Here is a 24907-nt window from a genome sequence, read left to right as displayed (position 1 = left end):
ATGGTCATCTAGTCAATGACTACAAGTAGATTCAAGAGTTGTCTCAATTTTCACAAAATCCTAATGGACCTAATGCGCAAAGTTGCAATGTCTCCAAATTTTCACAATTATTTTCAGTTGGAACAAGAAAATAATCTATAATATATTCGCAGAAAAAATATAATTGTTTATAAAATATATAATCTTATAATAAAATAATTTATTTTTTCTTTTATCTCTTAAATTTTTTACATTCATTAAAAAAAATTATGAAAGTAACACCTATTTTTTATGGGAACAGTTTTTTTTAATAATTCTAAGTAAAAAAAAAAAACCTTTATGATTGCCCCCACTCTTGTCAACATGCATCCGCCACTGCCTTTCCCCTTTGATTCATTAATTGATCGGCAAACCATAAAAACATGTAGGAAAGCATAGAGAAAAAAGATGATCAATATTGTAAAAATAAAAGTTTTAAGGATTATATATATAATAAATATACAACACTTAATACATGGTTCACCTTAATCTGCGCCTTTTTTATTGCAAAACAAATGCTCTTGTTTTATTTATATTTGATTATTTGACTTTGGCATTCCTCCTGGCAAAATTGTCCATGCAAGGAGCTATTCCGCAAAACAACAATTTCCGTACAGGACACAATTCCACTAATAGTGGGAGGGCACAATGCCAAACATCGATCATTGCATTTTACGTAAGACAGTGTAATGCACAACTTTGTGGACCTATATATGCAATGGTGCAGTACATTATAGATAAGGCCCGTGAAGGTGAAATCATGGGTCAGGGAATTTAGAAGATAGACATGCATCTACGGCTTCAGCAACAGTAAGGAAAACCCACTGCCTTCCGATTTTATCCACAAAATGTGCCACTTTGAGCTTGTGAATCACTAGCCACCTTGGGTTCACCATAGCCAACTGCAAAAACACATAGCAATAGCAAAACCGTTAGATTAGTTTTATAGGCTTGAGCAAACCACACCAACCATATAATTAGGTCCCAAAGACAAGAAATTAAGATTATCACAAGTTCATGGTCACAGTTAATCTCCACATGACATGAAATCAGTTTTTAATTTATGATTTCTTTTAATAAAACTCAATTACGTGTCAAATAAAGATTATTTGGAACCATGATAATCTCATATTATGTAATAGTTTCTCTCAAGATACATATTCGTGGCAGTATTCTCACTTGTACGCCACGCGAGAGCAACCTCTTGTGCAGTTCCTCCAGTATTAGAATCCCAGAAGTATCAACATTCATCAGGTCTATCAAAAGAGAATTGAGAAAGGGTCATTCATAAGGTTATATAATAAATTCCATGAAATGTTTAGCATTTATTAGTGTTATGAGTTCTGAGACTCACTGCTCATGTCTAAGATTACTGCTTGGACTCTTCCCTTAGCAAGCTCGTTTTCTTCTTCCGCGACCCATTTTAGTATTCTGGAACAATTGAATAATTTTAATTTCAAAGTTTGGTAATTAAATGTATAAAACTCTCCAAAAAATGTTGTAAATTGAAGTGCTTACCTTTCTCTAACAAAATTTGCATTTGCAAAGCAGAGTGAGCCAGAGCTTATGCGAATCACCAACATGCCTGGAGTGCTTGTGGCCATGGGATATTGACTAACATCACAGAAGGCTTCTGTTCTTGGAACTCTACCTAGAACTTCTATCCCAGGTCGAATTGATTGTATTAGTATCTTTGCAAATGAGATTGACACCTGCACAAACACACATCTCAGTCAGAGACACTAATAATAATCGATTCTATAGCTACTCTTCACTTTTTTTTACTTTAATTTGATTTAATAGGTAAAGTGAAATGACCACAACTAAAGAGAGCTTTAAGATAAATGATTGGTGGAGAAGTTTCAGATTTGAATTACTCTGAAAACTGAAAAGACACAACTCTTGGTAGATAGGGGACAATAAAAATTATTTGAGTTGAAAATGGATTTCCAGCAGTTGAAAAACATGTGCAGCTTGCTGATTTCACCTTTCTTCCATTAAAAACTAAATTAAAGGAGAGATCTATGCTACACCAATCAAAATTGGTAGTTGATTGGACTTTGTATAGATAAATTTCACGGTTTTCAATTAAAAAACTATGATGATTGTTAGAATTAAAGTAATGCTAATAAAAAATCTGAATTCAATGATACAAGCCATGCATGTGAGGCCAGATCTGTGGACCAGAGCCTATTCTTGAAGCCCGACAAGTAAGGGAGTTACCAAACAAGAAAACACAATTATCTAGGTCAAATTATTTGATGGATGGAACCCCACTAATAAGAGATGACAACACCAAGCCTTTCATCTATTCAGAAATCGTGTCAAAAACTCTATTCTACACTAGTTGCCAACCCAATTCATGTGTAACTATCAGCGTGAGGGAAGTTGGGTCCCTGCTCCCTTCTATTTTGTGGAAATTGTTAATCGTGTGAACCTTGGTTTCTGCTTGTATGATACGCGTTCACATTGCCTTATGATCGAACGTGTAAACTGATGTCATTTTAGTTTTTGAAAGAACGAAAATTCTGATTTAATCATTGAATGTGTAAAAAGTATGACAATTATAACTTCATGACAAATTGGTCATTGGATGTGTAAATTGTCATATTTTTTACACATTCAATGATTAAATTAGAATTTTCGTTCTTTCAAAGAGTTTTACATTGTTTATTAAAAAAATAAACCTGCTGATGAACAATACTGAATGAAAGAAGTCGACTGCTTACTGCAACAAGAAGACCAATTTCCACCGATTCAAACAAGACCCCCAAGAAAGCACCAATGCAGGCTAGAAAGTCAAATTTGTCAACCTTCCAAATATAGCAAGCTTCACTTATGTCAATTAATCCAGGAAGTGCAGAGAGGATGATAGAAGCAAGTATGGCCACTGGAGTGTAGTATAGAAGCCTTGTAAACAATTCAAGACACAAAAACACAGTAACTGCCATCACAATATTTGACACTGATGTTTGACATCCAGCACTGAAATTTACTGCAGTCCTTGAGAAAGAACCTGCCAGTGTTTAGCACAAACTATTAATAAATTTGATATATATACACTTTTGATTCTGCATAAAAATATTTCAGATTAATTACACAGTTATTAGCAACAGAAAAAAAAAGTTTCACCAGTTGCCACATAGCATGAAGAGAGCGATCCAGCAATGTTCATACATCCCATTGCTAGCATTTCCTTGTTGCCATCAAGATGGTATCCTTTAATAGAAGCAAAAGATCGACCAACTGCTATTGCTTCCTGAATTTGAAGTTCAGATATATTTCCATTAGTAAGACAGAGAAATTAATAGTTTGGAAAAAGAAATAACTATTTCCAAAAAAAAAAAAAAAAGAGCAAAGAAATTAACATACAGTAAGAGCAATAACGGCAGAGATCAATCCAATTTTTGCTGCTTGACCAACTTGTGGACCATGGAATTGTAACTGTTGAACTGAACTTGGATTCAAGCCTCCTTTGACATGCTTTATTATGTTAACCCCATTCTTATCAGCTTTTGATAAATACACAATTAAAGTTGATAATATAACTGATAGAAGAGGAGCAATAGCAGGCAACCAGAAAAGTTTTTTGTTTCTTCTGCCCTGAAAATAAATGGCATATACATTATCAGAATCTCAAATCAAACAGAGGAAGTGTAGCAGTGGTACGTGGATGCCAGAAATTTCATTACTTACAACAAATCGGGCAATTAAAAGGAAAATCAAGAATGAACACCCGATGACAAAATTCAGAGGGTACCACTGTCAATGGAAAAAACAAAGAATAATGTTAAATACTCAAATATCAACAGAAGTTACAGAACTTAAATAAATTGTTCCTTTTAAGAAATTATAATTTATCACCATCTTCATTAGAAATTTTTAACCATCAATAGAATGATTGTTTTCTGAGTTCAAACCCAAAACATAAATCATTTAGCAAGATCTACTCACTTTTTCTCCAGATGTGATTTGTTGGTGGAGCGACTTATAAACAGATTCCAATACAGATATTACATCAGTTTTGTTGGTAAAGTGAGTAATCCCCAGCAACCCCTTGAGCTGCTGAAGACCAATCATGATGGCTGCGCCTGCCATGAATCCAACAAGTGCAGCATGTGAAAGAAAATCCACAAGAAACCCCAACCTGCAGAATTTTAGTAGAATAAACTGATTACTTGATAAGGAAACCAACACATTTAAAAGAAAATCCACAAACAGATGAGGAAACTACCTGAAAATACCAAATGCAGCTTGAAAGATTCCAGCAAATAAGGTAACAGTAAAGACGACATTCCTGTAGGCATCAGGATCAACAGCAGGATCCACCACTTTGGGGACCAAAGAGGATAGCAGCAATGAAACTACAGCTACAGGCCCAATTGCAATTTCTCTTGAACTCCCCATCACAGCATAGATAAGTGGAGGAACAACACTGGTGTCTGAATACAATGAAGACCGATAAAAAAAATGAAGCATGATGCGTGATGCATCAGTATAGTAGTATATATAATAAATATGAGTATATATATAACTGAAGTCAGATACCTACATAGACCATATTGAGGATCAAGTTTTGCCAAATTAGCATATCCTATACTCTGCAACATCAGATAGAAATTAGAATGTACTGTAATGTAATGTAAATGTTCCACATCTGATATGCACTGCATGAAATTAGAAGCTAAAGTTAGTGAATATCTATACACCTGAGGTATGCTGAGGCTGGCAAGAGTTAAACCGGCTAGCAAATCTTCTTTGAATTTGGAGGCCTTGTAATTTGTGAACCATGTAAGGATTGGGAATAGACTCTCCAAGAATGAAACAGCATGTCCAAGGCAAGTTTTCTTCTTGGATGAAAAAAAGGACACAGTTTTCTTCAGTGGACTAAATAGCTTGTTCCTAAGAGGTGGTGGATTGGGAGGATTCAGCACCCAAATAGACCTCTCTATGTCACTAGTATCCTCAAGATGAAAGTGCTCTTGCTCGCTGACTCTCATACTGGGAGCTGAACTCATGATTGTTTGAAGTTTGAAGTGTTTGGTTGAACTCTGCTACTACTTGTACTAAATGTACATTAATGTAAGTTCAATATAGCATCTTATTATCTACACGACTATTGTTGACACGGGTCAATCTATTTGGATGATTGCGTAAAAAGGGTTGCAGCAAGCTCTCATAGAAGCCTCTGCAAGATGAGGCTGAGAGGGTTAGTTGTGGCACCACTTTGATTGGCTAATCTCAAAAGTTGGGAATGTCTAACGATTAGTACGAGTCCTCTTTCGACAAGACTATTCTCATTTATAATTCCCACGCCATTCTTTTCACCACTTTTCAGTCTTTTCTTGTCTATATCATGTTACATTTCTCATTTGCTATACGTTTTTTTAATTATTTTTTTTGGATGACATGGAAGGTGCTGTGAGATTTTTACCCATCCCCTTTTAGAGTCTGTATGAAACTTGATTGCGCTAATCCGCGAATCTACTCATCTACTGTGAGAGGAGAAGAAATAGAGTTGAACATTCCTGAATTTACAAAAGCAAATATGTTAAGAGTTAGTTTGGAATTCATTTAGACTACGTTAAATTGAGGTTTAGCGTTTCAATTCACCAAACTTGGAAAGAACCTAAGAATGGATTGATGTTTACTGATTTATAAATACATATTAGTCTTCCATTTAGAATGTTTTCCTATAAATACATGTGTAGATAGAATCTCTTAAGTAAGGTTTTTTTTTAAAAAAATTACATATATTTTTTACTAAAGACAATCTTATTTGATTAGGATCACTATGAGCAATAAAATTTTTGGTCCAACTATTATTTAACACCCACTAATAAGAGATGACAACACCAAGCCTTTCGTCCAACTATTATTTAACACCGAGTTGTATGCATCATTTTCTTTAAAAAAAATTAAAAAACAAAATTATAAAATTTAATTTAATAAATAAGTAATTTTAAAATCTATTAAAAATTATATAATATAATATTTATATTTTATAATATTTTAAATTAAAAAAACAAAAAGGAGAGAGAAAGTTTCAAGTAATGTATATTGAAAATTAAATTAAATTAAAAAAAATAGAAGAGAATGTGTATTCACGAAAAAAAAAAAAAAACCTTTATTGTAATTTGTGACGATTTTTAACCTTCACAAATTATATTTTAAAATTTAAATTAAAAAAATAGACATAGGCTTCGTTACACCCAAATCCTATTCTGAATAAAAAATATCACACTACAAACTTTACATAAACAAAATATATATTTTAACCTATTCTTAATTACGATCAATTCAGTTAAGATCATACCTTGATGCATCAATTCAATTTAATTCAACTCATGGCAATGCAGCAAAACACTTCAATTGATATTACGTTGAGGGAAAGGCTGATTAGGTTGCAAAAACATGGATAATAGCGTAAACGTGTAAATGATTCGTCAAAGGTTGTGATAAAAAAAAAAAATAGAAATTCACTTTTTATTTTAATCCATGTGTCAAATTTTATTGGTGGGAATAATTTGCAACACACAAGAGAGATTGATGATTTAAATCCGTGTCTATTGATCCTCGCACTTAGTATGTAACAAAAATTTGTGAGAAAGAACATAAATTTAGTTAGTATATTGTGTACCAATTTGAGATAGTTTTTAATTGACAAAAAAATAGTTTTACTAAATAAACACTATTATGAAACATCTTCTATAGCACTTTGAAGCGTCAGAAAATAAACAGATACAAAACATAATAAAATTAACGTCCTCTTCATTTAACGGCTACATTTGTTGATAGGGACCAAAAGTTGTAACTGACAAAATAAATTTAAAAATTTGACCAATTAAACTGTTATTTAGAAACTGAGAACTGAATTTTTTAAAAAAATATTGGTTAATCTTATAATATATGATCAAGGCAAAAGAAATCTACATTTATGTTTTACGATTTTTTTTTTATAAATGAGATCCTTTCTCCTTTAGCATTTAGATACTAATTAACTAATTGAGGACAGCATAAATTGATTCACACACCAATTTAACCGTCATATTAATTGAAATGAATCGATCAATTTATATATATACAATCACGTGCTTTTTATGATTTTTTTTCAGTTTTATACTAATATTATCTTTAAATCTCTCATCGAACATTCGAACTTCCTTACCACGCAAATAGCCAAATAGGTGCTTTTAGGTATTGACAAAAAAAAAAGGTGTTCTTAGGAATATAACCAATCAACTAATAAAAAATTAAGGAATTATTCAATTCAGGATTAATTTTTCAACTGAAATTAAACACGTTGAAATTTAACGTGAAACCTAATATGCCCTTATAAAACTTGAACGGTTCGATTGAAATAAGATGATATCCTCAATCAGATCAAATTATAACTTCGAACCTCCACTATTTTTTAACAAAAAAATTGCTTAGCAAGAAAGTAAAATCAACTTATAAGTTGTGATGCAAATCTATTCTACTACTACTAGTTGCTAAATAAGGTGCATGTACATAACCAAAATATCTAGAAAACAATTAGATGAGGCACAGACACTTTATGCATGCTTGATTACCTAATTTATGATCCTGGTAAAGTGAACTAACGCGACTATGCGTGCTTGGAAAGTGATCCAAAATAAGCTTAAGCAAGAAAATTAAGACTTGGATGAAATTGAGTCATGTCAAGAGCATAAAGTACAGCAATGTGATGGCAAGTGTTAAGATATGGATATAGATTGTGAGCACAACAGTGGGAGTGGCAGTGCCACCACTTAAATTAGACAGTTTGGTATATGTATGGAGGAGGTTGAGAGGGAGAGCATAGTGGTATCTGCCATATTGGTCCCCTAGCCTTTGGTTCCTTCTGGTTTTAATTTCAATGGTCGTGAAAAGACGTATGAGCACCACCACCGCCCTATATTACTATGACTTTTAGAGCCCACCCACTAACTAGTATTATTCCTAGCATGTAGCATATCACCAACTCTTTATAATTTCAACCTTACCACAAACATTTAATTCTCTTTGTAGTAATCTTCCTCCTTGGCCCTTGCGGCTTCAAAGATCCATCCAATCCCTCTCATGATAATGTTTATGGGGGAATTTATCAATGTTGAAATCGATTGCGCGGCTGCTAAAAGCCTCATTTCTTTTTTTTGTCATTTCATTGGTTGCTTAAAACACGTAAAATATTTAAATTCATTTCATATAACAAAAAAAATTGAAAGGATTGATGTAATGGAAGAATTTATATTTGATTTCTGCAAATAAAAATAAAAATTAGGCCAGTGACAACCATAAACAAAATTAGTCTTCAATTCAAGGGATTGAAGGATAACCGTGATCTTTGACTCAAGACTTAAAATAATATAAAAACTTAAAAACTTCGTACCCCATTGCCCAGAGGCTCTTCGCTATGGGGGAGGGATGTTGTACCCCTTGCAAAGAGGCTGTTTCCGGATTCGAACCCATGACCAACAAGTCACCAAGGCACAACTTTACCGCTGCACCAAGACTTAAAATAATATATAACTGAAAAAAATAATTCATGCACATATTATGAAAGACTAATTGATATTTAGAGAAAAATATAAATATAATAATGATATGATAAAAATAATAATAAAATTAGTAAGATGTTTGATTTATAAGAGTGTATGTATATTATTACTCAACAAAATTTCTGCCACAGCTTTGCAATATAAGGGGTAATTGTACAGAAGCGGGCGCTAGCTCTTTTGAGGATGATCATGTTATAATAGGATGACTCTTGTAGTTTGAAATATATGATGTGATACTTGGGAGATTATAGAGCTATCTAAGTATGCCTATGCAATGAAATTCAAAGATGCTATGCTTTATGAATGATTGCAGCTTTAGTGGAAGTCAATTTCAATTTAAGTAATCAAGTTGGTGGGGCCTTTTGTATTCTTTTTTTAAGTTAGGTATTGTACTGATCTTGTTGAAACTGTAAGTCAAACTCATTTTTCCTTTTTTTTTTATTAAAGATGTTTCCATCCAATAGCTAAAAACTAATTTAGTGAATTTAAAGCTCCAACTGATCAACATTTCATCAATCGAGTTTGAGTAAGGTCCATTGCAAACTCAATGTGAGGCGCAGGCTATTGCGGGTTAAGCAGAAAAAGCGTATAGCTGACCAATTCATACAAGTTTTTTGCGATTTAAGGCCAAATTGTGTCATGATCATATCGATCTTGCCTTACAATTTACGGAGCAAGGTTTGAGTTGGGTCGATCACATGCTCGATGCATGTCAGAGTTATAGTAGGCCAGCTAAAAAGTTCAAATTCATTTTGGAGTTATAAAATAAGGTTCAATCCTAGTGAAAGTCTATTTTGTACAAACTTTTTTTAGTTAAGTCTTCTAAAAATGTCTAAATTTAATCTGTGCTCAAAATTAAAAGTCTAAATCCTATATTTTTTCGGTAAATTTGAGTCGTGTAGACTACACTACCCATTTTACTGCTTCTAGAGAAGATTGATTATGAGATAGAGAAGACTAAGCAAGAAGTAGAGAAAAGTGGATGAAAGTATCAAAAGGAACAAAACAATTTCTTTCTGCAAACTTAGAACTAGCTAGAATTAGAAAACCTTTTCTTCAATTTTTAAGAGTTAAAATAGTTTTGAACAAATATTTCAACTCCTTTTTATGCAAACAAGTTTTCTTTTCAAATTTAAGTTTGTAAACCCAAAATTGAAAATTTACACATACATATTTTGAATTTTTGATAACGTGTTGTGTGTGTGTGTTGGAGGTAGGACATTTTTATACGAACGGTAGTATACTAGTATCCGATAGAGCAGTGTAATTAAACATTTTTATAATGGAAAATGATAGTAATTAAAGACAAAAAAACAAAACTTAAAAAAAAGGACAAAAAACAAAAGAATGAATATTACAGAAATCATAAAAAAAACTCTAGAAACAGATTAAAAGCAAAACTTGATATGCTGATAAGGAAAAAATATATGTATTTAAGCCTTTTAATTATTTTAATTTTTCAGAAAACCGACCATTTTATGCCAGCCGCACACTTGTACTATTATTATTAATTCCTCCATGTAACCTTCTAGATTAATCACCATATCCAATAAAACAATCTTTAATGCTATTTTTTTATCCATACAATCTTTAATGACAGCATAAAATCTTATACTCAATATGTATTCATTAAACTCTTACAACAATATGGCAAAAAAAAAATTATAACAATTGAAATTATTTCCAATTTATATTGAATTTAAAATGTTTATTCAGAACGGGACAAGAGTACTAGATTAGAACATTAGAACAGTGATTTTGTCCTTAGATGTCACCCTAATTTTTTTAGAGAAAATGTCATCCTAATAACTTTAAAAGTCCACTAATTAATTGAATGATACGATCCATTATTAGTATAAGAAATTTCAGGCAAATATGTTCTCGATTAACAAATGCACAAATGCACATATAGGAGCCGGCCGGCCAAGTGGATTACACTAAGTTCATAACGTTTAAAATTGAATCAAATTGTCAAATATTTTTTAGGAGATGAATAATCTAAAACTTAATAAGAATCTCAAAAGAGTTTAACTTGGTTAACTAAACAAGTATGTCAGTTATTATAAATTTTTTTATACCATCTATGATTCTCACATATAAAAAAACTCAATTAGAATTATTTGTGTCCAAAACAACTGTTTAGATGTCTTGGTCAGTTTAAACTTAGGCTTTATAAAGTTTAAATTTGACTTATTTATAAATCAAAGGAACAAACTTACGTTATATATACTTGATGCAATTGTTTGAGGCATAACCTAAACATACACACAATAAAGATAGTGAAAAGTTAAAATTTGATTAAAATGCATTGTACTATCATTCAACCGATTGACAAAAAAAAATTAAAAGTCATATTAAATCAATTTTTAATTAATTAACCCAATAAAATCATTACATTAATCATGTATGAAAATTAAACTAAAAAAACTTAAGAGTTTATTTTATGAGATGACATACAATAATTCATATAAAAAATTATACAACATCTTTTGTGTATATATCTATCATTGTGAGATATAATAAATGATATACAAGATAGACACAAAATTATCATTGTATAAATTGATATACAAATAACAAGTTTCTTATTTTACATGCATCACTAATATAAATCAACATTTTTGCACGTACATTTTTACACATACCAAGAATGTGTAACTTAATTGGTTGAAAAATATAAGTCATTATAAATTTCCATGTAACTTAGTTCAATTCCTGCCCATACGCATCCATCCTATAGAAACTCTCCTTGTTGTCACATCTTATTAATGAAAAGGATGACATATATAACAAAATAATCATACAACTAAATGTTATTGAATTTTATTTTTAGTCCCTAAAAAATAAATTATCTTTTTTGGTCCTTCATATACACAAAAATAAAAATGTATCATATGGAATCCTTATCCTTCACACACATACACACAAAAATATCTATTTTTGTCTCTTATTTTTGGAAATAGGAACTACATATGAGATATGACACGTTTATATAAACGAGGACCAAAAAAAAGAAAGATTTATTTTTTAGGAACTAAAACAAATAATACCATATTTTTAGGGTCTAAAAACATGTTTAGCTCAAATCAAATTTAATTAAATGTCTATGTGAAAATTGCATAAGTTAAAAAACATAAAAAAAAATTGCATATCATTGACAATATATAAAAATTATTTCAAAATTTATCATTGAGTGTATGGAATGACTAACACAATATTGTTTCAACTTATTTAGTAATATTGAGTTCAAGTCTATATATGTAATTATCTTAAACACTAAAATGAGAGTTTTATTATTCATAATAATCATATTTAATTTAAGAACGATTGTCTTTCCTGAATAGATGAATTTTATTAAAATAATAATTTCAAAATTTAATACAATAATAATATCAATAGTGTTACTATCCCTCAAATGATATATTATTTTTATTTATTTAAATGTGTCTACTTATTAAACCTTAAAAGAATAACTGAAAACTAAGTTGTAAGAAATGGGAAAACACAAGAAAGGGTATTGAAATGTATTTTTAAACTTTCATAAATACTTTTCAAAAACTTGTTTCATCTTATGTAGAAAGAAATATACAATAACTTTGTAAAGACAATGCTATTTATGACAGAAGACGTGAGTAAGATCTTGACATGACACGAAAATATCATAATGTAAGACCATTTACAACACAATATAAGAAGCTTAAGGAAAGAAGATACATACACAAAGTTTCTATATTAGTTTGTCTTAACCAACAATACATCCAATATACCAAGGATATCACTATATATCAGTTAAGAATGTTATTAGTATTGTTTAACTTTAGTCTCTTCAAACTCAACATAGGTATTCTTTGATTTGTTTCTTAAAAAAAAAATATTGTTTAACAATTGACCGAAGTCTAAATAATCATCTACTTTGACTTCAGTAAATTTCCAAATAATAAAAAAACACACACATACGTAATTATGAGGGTGATATCTAATGTGTTCGATCTACTTTACTTGAAATCCCTTTTTTTTTTTACCTTTTTATTTATTTTATATTATCATCCATACCTGGGGAGAATTAAGCAAAATCACCAAACTTCATTATTTCCTTATAATATAAAATTTAAAAATTATTGTCCTAATTTTTAAGATCACATGTTATTGGAAATAAAATTAAACACTGAAAGTGATATATATATATATATATATATATATATATATATATATATATATTCTTTTTATATTATTTAACATTTTCCAACTAGCTTATTAGTTATTGTCAAACACTTTAATTATTTTATTTCTTATTTATTTAATAAAATCTTTTATTTACCAAGGAATTTAATAGAGAGTGACTCTTAATGCACAATCCATATACACTTTATTTTTTATTTTGTTCATTATTGGGTATTAGAGGAATGATAATTGATTTCAATACTTTCTTATTTGAATTTTCGAATTTGCCATTTGTTTATTATATTATTACATTTCCATTTATTACATATATGAATTTTACTATTTTTATAATAAAAATAGTACTCCCTCCATCCTATAATAAGTGTTATGTAAGGAAAAAATCATAAAATAAGAGTGATTTTAGATTTTCAATGAATTATTAATTACTTTTTTTTATTTATACCTCTAATAATATCAAGGTAGAGAACATGAACTATAAATGAATTAATGATAATAAATTTAATTTTAAGAAAAATTATTTTCTTTTATTTATTATTTTTTTAATTTGTGTAAACTTATGAGACGAAGGAATTAGATAAAAAAAATAAAATAAAAGGAATATTGTTTCACCATTTTTAACTTTCAAATTTGAAAATTAAAGTATTATTTTTATAATATTTTATATTATAAAGAAAAGAAATATGCCTTTACTTTTAGCACATTATTCATAAATGAGAGTCATTTTCGTAATATGATGGATCATTGAAATGTCTTCAACATTGTAATTTATACATTTTTTTTCCAACCTTTAATTATTTGTCATGTTTTTGAACTCTTATGCTCATTAACTATGTTTCTATTTATTCATTTTTACAAAAACTTAAAACAATATATATATATATATATATATATATATATATATATATATTTTTGAGTAAAATATGTTTGAGATTCTAGTAAAATTTGTCAAATATTATTTTTATTTTTATAAAATTTTTCATATTAATTTGATCCATATAAAAATAAACATATTTTTGCAGGTCTTTAGTGACAACTTTATTAGACATTAATCTAACATAACTAATAAACTTATTTTGTAATTTGATTACAAATAAATTAAATAATTTGTGACGGTTAAACCCCAAAATAAATAAAACAATTTTTTCAGCTAAACATCCCAAAAATTATAATTTTTTGTCACTCTCTATGGGATTTTCTCACACTTTCAAATAAGATTAGAAGGTCTGACAAAACAATATTGATTTCTAAATATCTTCTAAATATATTTGAGAATGTTAAGAGATAAAATAACTAAGTTAGTTAAGTCACATTAGAAAACTGTCTAAGCGAAATTACTATTTGAGATCAGTAAAAATATATTTTATTTTTACATAAATCAAATTAATACAAAAAAATTTATGATCAAAAAAGTTATTACTTTTTAAATGTCACACGGACCTCAAATATATTTTATCCTATTTTTATTTTATATCATTAAAATTCATTACAACATTCTTTTATAATCTATTTTTTCATCGTACATTCTTGTAGAAACATATTTTATTCTCTCTTTTTTATCATATTTGTATTATTGATATTTGACAAACCTTCATATTTGATGATTGGGCGAGTAGGCCGCTTGAAATCGCAAGAATATCACATATCTAATTAAGGTAAGAGGGATACAGGTACGAAACCACGCTTGTTGGAACAGGGCAATACCCCACACCCCCGATCTCCCCAACGTTCTGAGTATATGTACTAAAATATAATTTTCTCCTTTTGGATTTACATTTTCGAGATACTTATATTCTTTCAGGTAAATTTTACCATGGGTTTTAGAGGAACTCAAACAAAAAATCATTACCATAAAGGGTTATGTCAAATTCGGTAATAAAAATATTATTTATACCTATTGAATATAAATTAGAATTGAACTAACTGCTATAATATTGATATAGTAGTATCATACTTAAAAAAGCTGGCTTGGACAGAAACGGAGTGAGTTTTTTCAAACGTTGAATATTGAAAGCAGTGCAATGGTAAACTCAAACTGGGATCCCCACAAGCCAACGTTGAACGTGGACGCTATGTTGCCCATGTGCAAATTACACGTGGGATCCCCAGCGAAGCCAACGCAAAAAGATTACAGCAAACATCAGCATTGACCCAACCAACGACTTTTAATTTTAAAAACAAAAACAAAAGAAAAAGCATAGCCTACGTTAATTTTAAAAACAAAAACAAAAGAAAAAAGATTACAGCAAACATCAGCTATGTTGCTCTGACTTTTCAATTTTACATCGATTGCCGTTGCGTTGCCGCGCTCTACAACCTAGTATGTAAAATACAATTCCAACCCTGGTGCGTATCCGTTTCTAATTGTCCCCATTAATATCTTACCTTATACTAGTATTATTTTATAGTACGTAATTTATATCTTACCATAAAGTAGTAATATTATAATCATCAAAGTTAATAATATTGTAATCATTAAAATAAACTTTGTAAACAAAGTGCACTCTCCTCGTAAAGCCATCGTGGGGACATTAGCGCTTTAACCTTTTTTATTTATTTTGTTTGGGGATCTTCTTTTCTGTTTTCTCTTGTTGTCGGACGTTTGGATACACAATTTATTTTTGGCAGCCAAACAGGGTCTGTCCTCCGAGTTATGATTTGTGAACCGAACCGTTTATCAGTTTCGATTCAATAGATAACACGGAGAACAGAATCCAGCCTTACAATGCACTCGGTGGCATATTTTATGGTTAAGGATCATTCATTGAACCTGGACATGATCGGGGTTTTTTTTTTTTCCTTAATTAAATTTCTTAAAATAAAACTTTTTTTTTGTAACACAACATGTTTAAGGACAATTCAACTGTGCCATGTTTCTGCTGCCTTTGTCACTATTTTCTGTTCTCTGTTTATGTGTTTCACGTTCAAAAGTTGAAGTTTGAGTCTTTTCAGAGACACGTGAGAAGGAAAACCGATGGCATGTGGCGAGTGGAGAACCAAGTTGTTAATTACTCTTTCATTTCTGTGTATTCATATTTTCTCTTGATATATGCATATACACACAAATTTGTGTGTGTGTTTTTTTTTCTCTTCACTACCGTGGGTTGTAGGTCATTCTCTCTTCGTATTTTAATTTGTGCTTTACACGAATTCTGAGATGGCAAGGGTTAAAGTACATTTGTGTGAAGAAAAAAGAATACTAGTGGTGTTTGTGTAATTGGAATCGTCCACTGTCAATGGCTTGCATGAGAAGCTTAGGAAGGATAGGTGTGTTAGGAGTCTATTTTAGACTTTATTCTCCAAACGATTGTGGAATAAACACTCAGTGGTTCATAACTCATAAAGGGTGTGACTCATGAAAAGTCCAGATTTTGGTTGTCTAGTTCTGAATGAATTAAGGATACTTTCATGTTCTTTCCTGTTTTACCCAGCACCCTGAGAATGTGAAATTAAGTAAATACTGCGGTGCTACGTTAAGCAGAACATGTGCTATATTGCTATTATATTAGTATTAGCAGAATGCATATGATGGATTAGTTATCGATCTTCACATTAATAAGCAACTAATAAGTACAATTATTGGGACTCTGTCGGACAGTCAATTCGCGGTTTGAACTTTTGAATATTGTTTCTTGTTTATTTCCCTTTGGAATGACTTTATGGTTTTTTGAATTTTATTCAGGTTTAAGAATTTTATTCCTTTCCAATCTTTGTCTGAGAGTTACGTGTCTTGTATTGTTCAGGAATTAGAAAAGATGATAATTTAGAATTTTGTATCTAAGCTCTTGTACGTGAGAGGGACTCTTGTGCGTGTGATTCACTCGTGCCCGTGCTTGTGAAGAGGCACAAACAAAGACCATTAGTGTTACTGTTCATCGGATAGAAAAATTTGCAATCAATCTCCCATAGTATGAACTGGATTGTCTGATTATCTTAAGTTTACACTATATATCTTGGTAGTCATCACGAAATACTTTTTAAGATCAAATTAGTCTTGAGATTTGACATAAGAAATCGGCTAACAATTCCACAACCAAGTAGTAGAACTTACAACGGATGCTTGTCATTGACATGTTTAACTTCTCCGTCTTTTTCTTTATATTTTAAACTTTATTGACTTTGTGATTTTTAAAGAAGCACATAGTAATTGCAAATTAGTAATAGACAATAATACTTCTCGTATTCCCCGCTTTCTTCTGATGTTAAGACAGTTATCAAATTGCTAGACGATCATCTGACTTTAGGTGCATTAATTCCAGGGTAGTTTGGTCAGGATTGAAAACTTTGCTTTGCAATGTATGATTTTGACATGTATTCGATCCGTTTCACACATTAATTGGGTCTAGTTTTTCAATTTCAGCCTGAGAACATTGACCTGAAAGATAAAGTCTTTGAGGTTATAATCCAATAGCTTCACAGCAGTTACCTGCTTAAGAAGGCATCACAGCTTGAACAAGTGACCATTCAAATCTTCTGTCACATATCCCCTTCTCTTCTATTCAGGTTGGCTAAACATTTCAGAATTGTTTCTCATAGTTAGTAGGATCTATTTATCATCAATCAACATCTAAAATTCCATATTTTGTGCCTGATAATCTTCATTTTGGACTGTATATTATAGCTACAACTACAAGCAACATGGTAGACTTTGCATGCAATATATAAACCATATTCTGTCATGTGATTACTAATCACACTCGTTGAAGTCATTCTTTTTACCAATACATCTGGTTATGACTTTTTCCCTCTATTACAGATTGAAGATCACGGTTGATGTCTTCAATGGGTCCTCCTGCTGATGAAAATCTTGAAACAAAAGAGATCGATCTCAGAAGTATGTCATCTTCTTCACTTGGTCAGGCACCACAAGCCCACAAAGTAGCAATTCCTCCAAGACAGAACCTCTTCAAGGAATTCCAATCCACTATAAAAGAAACATTCTTTTCTGATGATCCTCTAAGACCCTTCAAAGATCAACCTAGATCAAGGAAGATTAGGCTCGGTATTGAGGCCATATTCCCAATACTTAGTTGGGGGAGAAGTTACAACCTTAAAAAATTTAGAGGAGATATAATATCCGGTCTCACTATTGCAAGTCTTTGCATTCCTCAGGTAAGTTTCCTTTACTACGTCGATTTCAAGCTTCTAAAGAACAGGAGAATTTATGTAATTCATGTTACATGCTACATTTTTTGAGGTTCTAACTTCTAATACTTGGCTTGAAAAACAGGATATTGGATACGCCAAGCTTGCACATTTGGCTCCACAGTATGGACTGTGTAAGACTCTTCTTGTCTCTCATCAACAGCTCTTGCACACGTTTAATTTTCTTTGGATGTTGTTGGAATGAGATCATTTTGCATTTTGTTATCCTTTGCAGACTCCAGTTTTGTTCCACCACTGATTTATGCTGTCATGGGTAGCTCTCGTGATATTGCTATAGGACCAGTGGCAGTGGTTTCACTCTTGTTGGGGACCTTACTAAGTAATGAGATTGATCCTAAAACAAATCCAACAGAATATCAGCGACTTGCTTTTACAGCAACTTTTTTTGCTGGGATTACTCAAGCAACACTTGGTGTTCTTAGGTATATATATGATACTACAATATATCCAATGCTCTAGAAGATATTTTGTATTTAAACATTATATTCTCTGAAGTTTATGTCTTGTGCAACTGCTACCAGCTGCAACTATGGTCTGTTTAATATACATAATGACAATCTTATGGTTGCATTGTTTTTTAATTTTTATTTTTGCATTCAGGTTAGGATTCTTGATTGACTTCCTATCACATGCTGCTATTGTTGGTTTTATGGGGGGAGCTGCTATCACAATTGCCCTCCAACAGCTTAAGGGTTTCCTTGGCATTAAAACTGCACACTTCACAACGGACACTGATATTGTCCATGTGATGCGTTCAGTATTCTCAGAAGCCCATCATGGAGTATACTCTCCTTTTCTCTCTCTCTCTCTCTCAATATACATGCAAATTATTAATTAGGACTCCTAAGTCCTAATTATCTGAATAAGTCCATGCCAAAAATTAAATTGCTAATAGGGTGTATGTATGTTGAAAACGAAATTGATTTATAATTTAACACCTATCTATCGTCATGCAGTGGAACTGGCAAACTATACTCATCGGAGCTAGCTTTTTGGGTTTTCTTCTGGTTGCCAAATATATTGTAAGACATTATTAGACCGCCCCCTTATTCATTTTTCTATTATTCCGTAATTGATCATTAGGATTTTGTAAATTGTTTTCTCATTATTTCATATTTTGTGTGGATCAGGGAAAGAAAAACAAGAAATTCTTCTGGGTGCCAGCAATTGCTCCATTGATATCCGTTATTTTATCCACTTTTTTTGTATTCATAACCCGTGCAGATAAGCAAGGAGTAGACATTGTAAGAAAATAGACTTCCATTTTCATCGTAAACATTGCAGACCATTAGTGTATTTTATGGAATAGTGATGGTAAGAGTGACACAATATTAGTTACAGCATTACTAAACTTTTTGTCTATTGATATGTGAAGGTAAGAAAAATAGAAAAAGGCATCAATCCTTCATCTGTTAAAGATATTTATTTTACCGGAGAATACCTTGGAAAAGGTTTTAAAATTGGCATCGTGGCTGGCATGATAGCATTGACTGTAAGTAACTTTGACACCAATACCTCTCTTGATAAGTATTGGCCATTTATTCCTATAGTTTAATTGAATCATTTTATTTTTGTTGTCACAGGAAGCCACAGCAATTGGAAGAACATTTGCATCTATGAAGGACTATCAATTGGATGGAAACAAAGAAATGGTGGCATTAGGAACAATGAATGTTGTTGGTTCCCTGACTTCGTGTTATGTAGCAACAGGTAAGCTCAAAGACAAGCTAGGTTTATGAATCTAACTTGTTATCAACTGCAAGTTTAAGAAATATGTAAAAACTAATAAGTAGTCATGTCTTATAAGCATATATATACTTTTAGCTTAGAAGTTAGAAATATCAAACAAAAATGGAAAAAGGAAAAAAAAAAGCTTCAAAGACTAATTCTTATAGCCGCTGATCTATGTTCTTGTTACCTTCAGGTTCTTTCTCTCGGTCCGCGGTAAATTACATGGCAGGCTGCCAAACTGCAGTCTCTAATATTGTGATGTCAGTGGTTGTGTTATTAACCCTGGAATTCATCACTCCTCTTTTCAAGTACACCCCAAATGCCATTCTTTCTGCCATCATCATTTCTGCTGTCATCAGCCTTGTAGACTATGAGGCAGCAATTTTGATTTGGAAGATAGATAAATTTGATTTTGTTGCTTGCATGGGTGCCTTCTTTGGGGTTGTTTTTGTCTCGGTTGAGATAGGACTTCTAATTGCTGTAAGTACTACTATAATTAATGCTTAGTTATTTATGCTCTAAATGTCAAAGCTAGTCTTGTTCATTTCGTACATTAATTGCTAATTAATACTTTATGGCAGGTCTCTATTTCCTTTGCAAAGATCCTATTACAAGTCACAAGGCCCCGAACTGCTATTCTAGGGAAGATTCCTAGGACTACTGTCTACAGAAACATTCAACAATATCCAGAAGCTAGTAAGATTCCAGGTGTACTGATTGTAAGAGTCGATTCTGCAATATATTTTTCCAACTCCAATTATGTTAAAGAAAGGTAAAGACGTCCTCCTCCTTCATTTGTACATTTATAGATAGATGAGAAATTGTTCTATATATCCAGACTCGAGTTTAAGTGAAACCAATCCAGTATGTACAGTGATTTAATTTATTATTTTGGAAACAACTTAAATTAAGCCCAAGTACTAAGGAGGACAGGTGTGTGATTCAAAACATGTTAGGTAACACTATATATGATACTTACCACAAGACTAAATTTAGATATGCATGTAAAAATGCAAGCAATTGTTACTCATGAGAAGAAGAATACCCAATTTCTATCCAATATCTTATGGGAACTATTCGTGATGCTTAAGAATTATTCTCTTGCAGGACATTAAGATGGTTGATGGACGAAGAAGAACAAGAAAAAGGAGACTACCGCACAAAAATCCAGTTTTTGATAGTTGAAATGTCACGTGAGACTCTCTACTTTTGTCCTTTGTTAACCTTGAACTCCTGCAGTAAAACCTTTATTTTCATTCAGCTTTTTTATTATTATTATTATTATTTTTTTTTTTCTTTATTAATTTTTGTGTTTTAATTTGTTGCAGCCGTTACCGACATAGACACAAGTGGCATCCAAGCCTTTGAAGAGTTACACAGAAGTCTTGAGAAGAAGGGTGTTGAGGTAACTATGCATGACTAACTAATTAGAAAACAAAAACAATTATATGTAACTGATATTATTATGTAACTATAGCATATTATAGTATCTTACCGTAAGTTGTTCCTTTTGTACAAGCTTGTTTTGGCAAATCCTGGGTCAGCAGTGACAGACAAGCTTTACGCATCCAGTTTTGCAAACACGATTGGCGAGGACAAGATCTTCCTCACTGTTGCAGAGGCTATTGCATATTGTTCTCCAAAGGTGGTTGAGGACCCTTGAAAAATATATATGAATTTTGCTGTTGATCTAGAGAAAAAAAAATAGGGACACATATATAGATGAAATGTTGTGGGGGAATAGAAATAGAGACCAGAAGTTTTCAGTTTACTAGAGTTAGTTAGTGAAGGATATATGAAGAAGAAGGTGTGAAGGATGAGAAGTGAGATGAGATATTGGTCACTACAAAAAGCTATAGTAGAAGAAAGTGGCCTATCCGATTCTGCTACAGTTAGTTAGTGCTACTACTAGCTCCACCATTCTTATCTCAAAAGTGTTAGAAATTAAATACTATAAAATAAAAGAGATAAAGTTAAGGTGCATGCACCAGATAGGCATTAACTCGTTCTCTTGTTTTACTTGGATGTCCTTAGAATCTAACTCAGGTCTATGTTGTGTGAAGAATGGTCTCCTACGTACTCTCCTTTTCACTAGGGATCGAAGTTGTTGTAATGTTGTTCTTGTTCATCCCTGCTACCCGTCTCATTGAGCCATTGTCCCCTCATATAAAAGAGTGTAGAACAGTAAAAAATTTGTAGAGTGTTTATTGTTCCATTTCGTGTTTGCAAGTCTTGCTGTAATTATTTAGTACGTTTGAGCTTTGAATAAAAATAATAGAAGACAAGTACGGTAGGTGGATCTTTAAAGGTGTTGTCGTGGCTATTGCATGAACGAAGAGGCAAAACAAAGCCAGATTCATTCAAGCAAGTGAAGCAGACTTCCAAAAAGTTCTTCTTTTTTGAAAAAAAGTATTCAAAAATCATATTCTAATGTAAAAAGTACAAGAAACCTTTAACAACGCACAAAATTAGTTAGAGCGCTGGGTTCCGAGTTCCTTTGGTAGTAAGATACTAAGATACCATTTTGTGAAGAAACCGTACAATGAAGAGTGTTTTCATGAGGGAACATTTTTTAAGAAAAAGAAGTACATCTTACATAAGAAGCATCTACTTAATAATAAAACATTATTATCCATCATCAATCACCCATTAAAAAAAGAAAAAAAAATTAATTAACACATCTCATCTCAAAATGGAAAAAAAAAAAAGAACGAACAACAACACAGAACTAAAAATTAATTTGGACTCGCATGCTTAATTTGAACTCAAATCTTGAATACAAACCAACAAAAAAGAATCATCTCAAATCTAAAATACAAATCAACATTACAAACTATATCAACATAACTTAAAATTGGTATTTTAATTTGTATTCTACACGATCAATATTTATTTTTATATAATTACAATTTATAATAAATAAATTTTTATTTTATTATTAGTTTGAAAATAATGTAAAAATATACATCTAAAGCACACATGCAGGTGTCTTTAAGTTGTGTATTAATTTATAGTAGTAATATGACAAGCGACATACTTCATTTCTTTTTTAAGATCCAAATGACTACATTGACTAGAAAATTAGAGGAGGGATTCACTTAATTTTTTTAGAATTATTTATCATTTTTATCATTCATTTTTTAAGATTTAATGGTTATAATAAATAATTAATTTTAATTATTAGATCTAAAAAAATAGTAAAAATGAAAAATAATTCTTTTTAGAGTAATTAGAGTTACTCTTAAAATAACTAGATCCTTCTAAAATTAACAAACTTAATTGGTTTGCTTTTGGATTTGCTGAAACAACAAACAGATCGAACATGCATATAGTCCTTCTTACATTACATAGTGAAGCTTGAGCTGTTTCATTTTCATCCCCTAATATATATTGGAAAATACTGAACCTCTGTCCCATTTTAAGGTGTGTTAATTGGGATGGACAGAATCACAGAAGAAGAAAAATAGAAATAAAAAATAAAAAATAAAAAATAAAAAAGAAATATAAAAAGTATAATAGAACAGAAAGTTGATATATATTATTAATAATACACATATATTAACTCCTATATACTATCCACTGAAACATCAATCTATTTAAACAGTAGATTACAATCAAGATGGTTTGTTTTTATTACATTTGTTATTTTTACTTTTTTAACCTTATAAAAATATTCTAATTGTTGGTTTTTTTGTTTCACTGGTCACCTTATAAAATTTTTTGGAAGTCAACATTTGATGTGTTAGATGTGAGAAATGTTAGTTTGATACTATCACAAGATCACATTGTTTTCAATTATTATTTTTTGTTTAAAATGCTCTTATTCGTTGTTTTTTTACTTCACAATTATTTCATGTTAAAATAATTACCAAGAGTGCATGTGCAAAATAGTTCTTATTAAATTTTAACAAGCTAAATCAAAATTTAAAGTTCAATTAAGTAAACCTAAAAAACGGCATGTAATTGGATATTAAAATAGCTGTCGACAAAATTTTTCATGTCACTATTTAAATATAATTTTCTTTTGTCTTTGTTTTTTCTTTCATAAATGAATTTTTTTTATTAAATTTACTAATGAAAGTTTTATGGAGATAACAAATGAAAAGGATGATGAGTATAATAAAAAACAAACAACATGAGTGATGATTATAATTAACTCCTATTTAAACTATTAACTAATAGGAGAAATTATACTTGTAAAACAAATTGTATAATAAAATATACAAACAAAAAGAGAGAGAAAGAGAGAATGGAAAATTATATTCAAATTTAAAATATAATAAATAATAAGATAAAAAAAAATAAACACAAAATATAATATTATATAAATTATTGTATAAATTAGTGTACACTTCTATGATGATATCAGATAATATCATCATAGGAAAAATATCAGTAACACTTAATTGTTGGCATCTTTTTTATAAGTAAAACACACATCATAGAGCTCAAAGAAGAGAAATGGAAAACCAACAAAGTAATCCGTTATATTTAATTAAAATGATAAAAGATAAAATGACACCACCTAATTACTCTATTTATACAGTTAATTCCTAACAAACTGATATTACTCTTTTTTTTTTACTAGAAGTAATCTTACTCTTAACGTGAATATTTCAAGGAATGGTGGAAATAATTAAAGTGACACGTTAATCATTTTATTATTACATATTCACAAACGAAAAGATCCGGTCAAAGTGGAGATGTACCAAAGTAATGGTCAATGCTGGTAGTCTTTAAAGCTTAATCACTGTCCTTCAAATTAATTTCCCTAATGATGGAATGCTTGATCTTTTGAAAAATTTCGGTGACACTATTCTTTTCTTTGACATTATCGTTGGAACTCAGTAGTCAGAAGGAATAACTGCGTAATCAGGCAAAAGGGAAAATGTGAAAGCTCGATTGCAGTCCAACTATAATACTATTAGATACTTGTCAATAAACATGCGTCTTTGAGTTCAAAAGTAGAAACATAAGAGTGTATTCCGTCAAAAATGTTATTATGATCAGTTTGAGATTTGACTTCCTTCTAGAATTCTAGTTCCATGCAAATCAGGTTAATTTAAAATAAATAATTATGATGAATTCTTTATAATAAAAAAAGTAAACAGCAAATTATTAAAAGTGGTAGGGTTGTCTGAAAGTTTTTTTTATGCGCCAGCGTAAATCAATTAGCATGAATTTCATCTAACTCAAATAATATTTTTAAATTTGAGTCTTAATATATAATTATATTAAGAAAAAAATGATTA

At 30.7% G+C, this 24907-nt stretch overlaps 2 protein-coding genes and 1 long non-coding RNA gene across 5 annotated transcripts; 1 reads left to right on the top strand and 2 right to left on the bottom strand.

Moving 5' to 3' along the window:
* Window positions 1-522: 522 nt before the first annotated feature.
* Window positions 523-5318, bottom strand: LOC100805269 (low affinity sulfate transporter 3). The gene is made up of 12 exons (XM_003526548.5): window positions 4728-5318; window positions 4571-4619; window positions 4253-4460; window positions 3973-4165; window positions 3715-3780; window positions 3391-3621; window positions 3151-3277; window positions 2748-3034; window positions 1537-1730; window positions 1373-1449; window positions 1198-1274; window positions 523-920 (listed from the first exon to the last, which is right to left on the bottom strand). Exons 1-12 carry the CDS (start codon window positions 5034-5036, stop codon window positions 777-779), a joined length of 1962 nt encoding a protein of 653 aa, XP_003526596.1. The 5' UTR covers window positions 5037-5318; the 3' UTR covers window positions 523-776.
* Window positions 5319-17531: 12213 nt separating this feature from the next.
* On the top strand, window positions 17532-21940 carry LOC100804208 (sulfate transporter 1.3). Its single transcript, XM_006581488.4, has 13 exons — window positions 17532-17870; window positions 17989-18037; window positions 18139-18346; window positions 18525-18705; window positions 18881-18946; window positions 19055-19168; window positions 19300-19416; window positions 19508-19634; window positions 19849-20135; window positions 20237-20427; window positions 20763-20848; window positions 20984-21060; window positions 21175-21940. The coding sequence occupies exons 1-13, from the start codon at window positions 17532-17534 to the stop codon at window positions 21316-21318; spliced, it is 1986 nt and encodes a 661-aa protein (XP_006581551.1). The 3' UTR covers window positions 21319-21940.
* LOC106798922 (uncharacterized) lies at window positions 18122-21289 on the bottom strand. 3 transcript variants are annotated; one of them, XR_005891978.1, is made up of 3 exons: window positions 21151-21289; window positions 19366-19680; window positions 18122-18258 (listed from the first exon to the last, which is right to left on the bottom strand). It is a non-coding gene; the product is annotated as an uncharacterized lncRNA (long non-coding RNA). The 3 variants fall into 3 exon arrangements; XR_005891979.1 differs by lacking the exon at window positions 18122-18258 and adding an exon at window positions 19843-20888 and having other exon boundaries at window positions 19106-19680; window positions 21151-21283; XR_005891977.1 differs by lacking the exon at window positions 18122-18258 and having other exon boundaries at window positions 19106-19680.
* Window positions 21941-24907: the final 2967 nt, after the last annotated feature.

The sequence above is a fragment of the Glycine max genome, chromosome 6, assembly GCF_000004515.6.
Source record: "Glycine max cultivar Williams 82 chromosome 6, Glycine_max_v4.0, whole genome shotgun sequence".
In the NCBI taxonomy this organism is placed as follows: domain Eukaryota; kingdom Viridiplantae; phylum Streptophyta; class Magnoliopsida; order Fabales; family Fabaceae; genus Glycine; species Glycine max.
The sequence above is the reverse complement of the archived record's forward strand: the minus strand, read 5'-3'. Positions and strand labels throughout refer to the sequence as shown.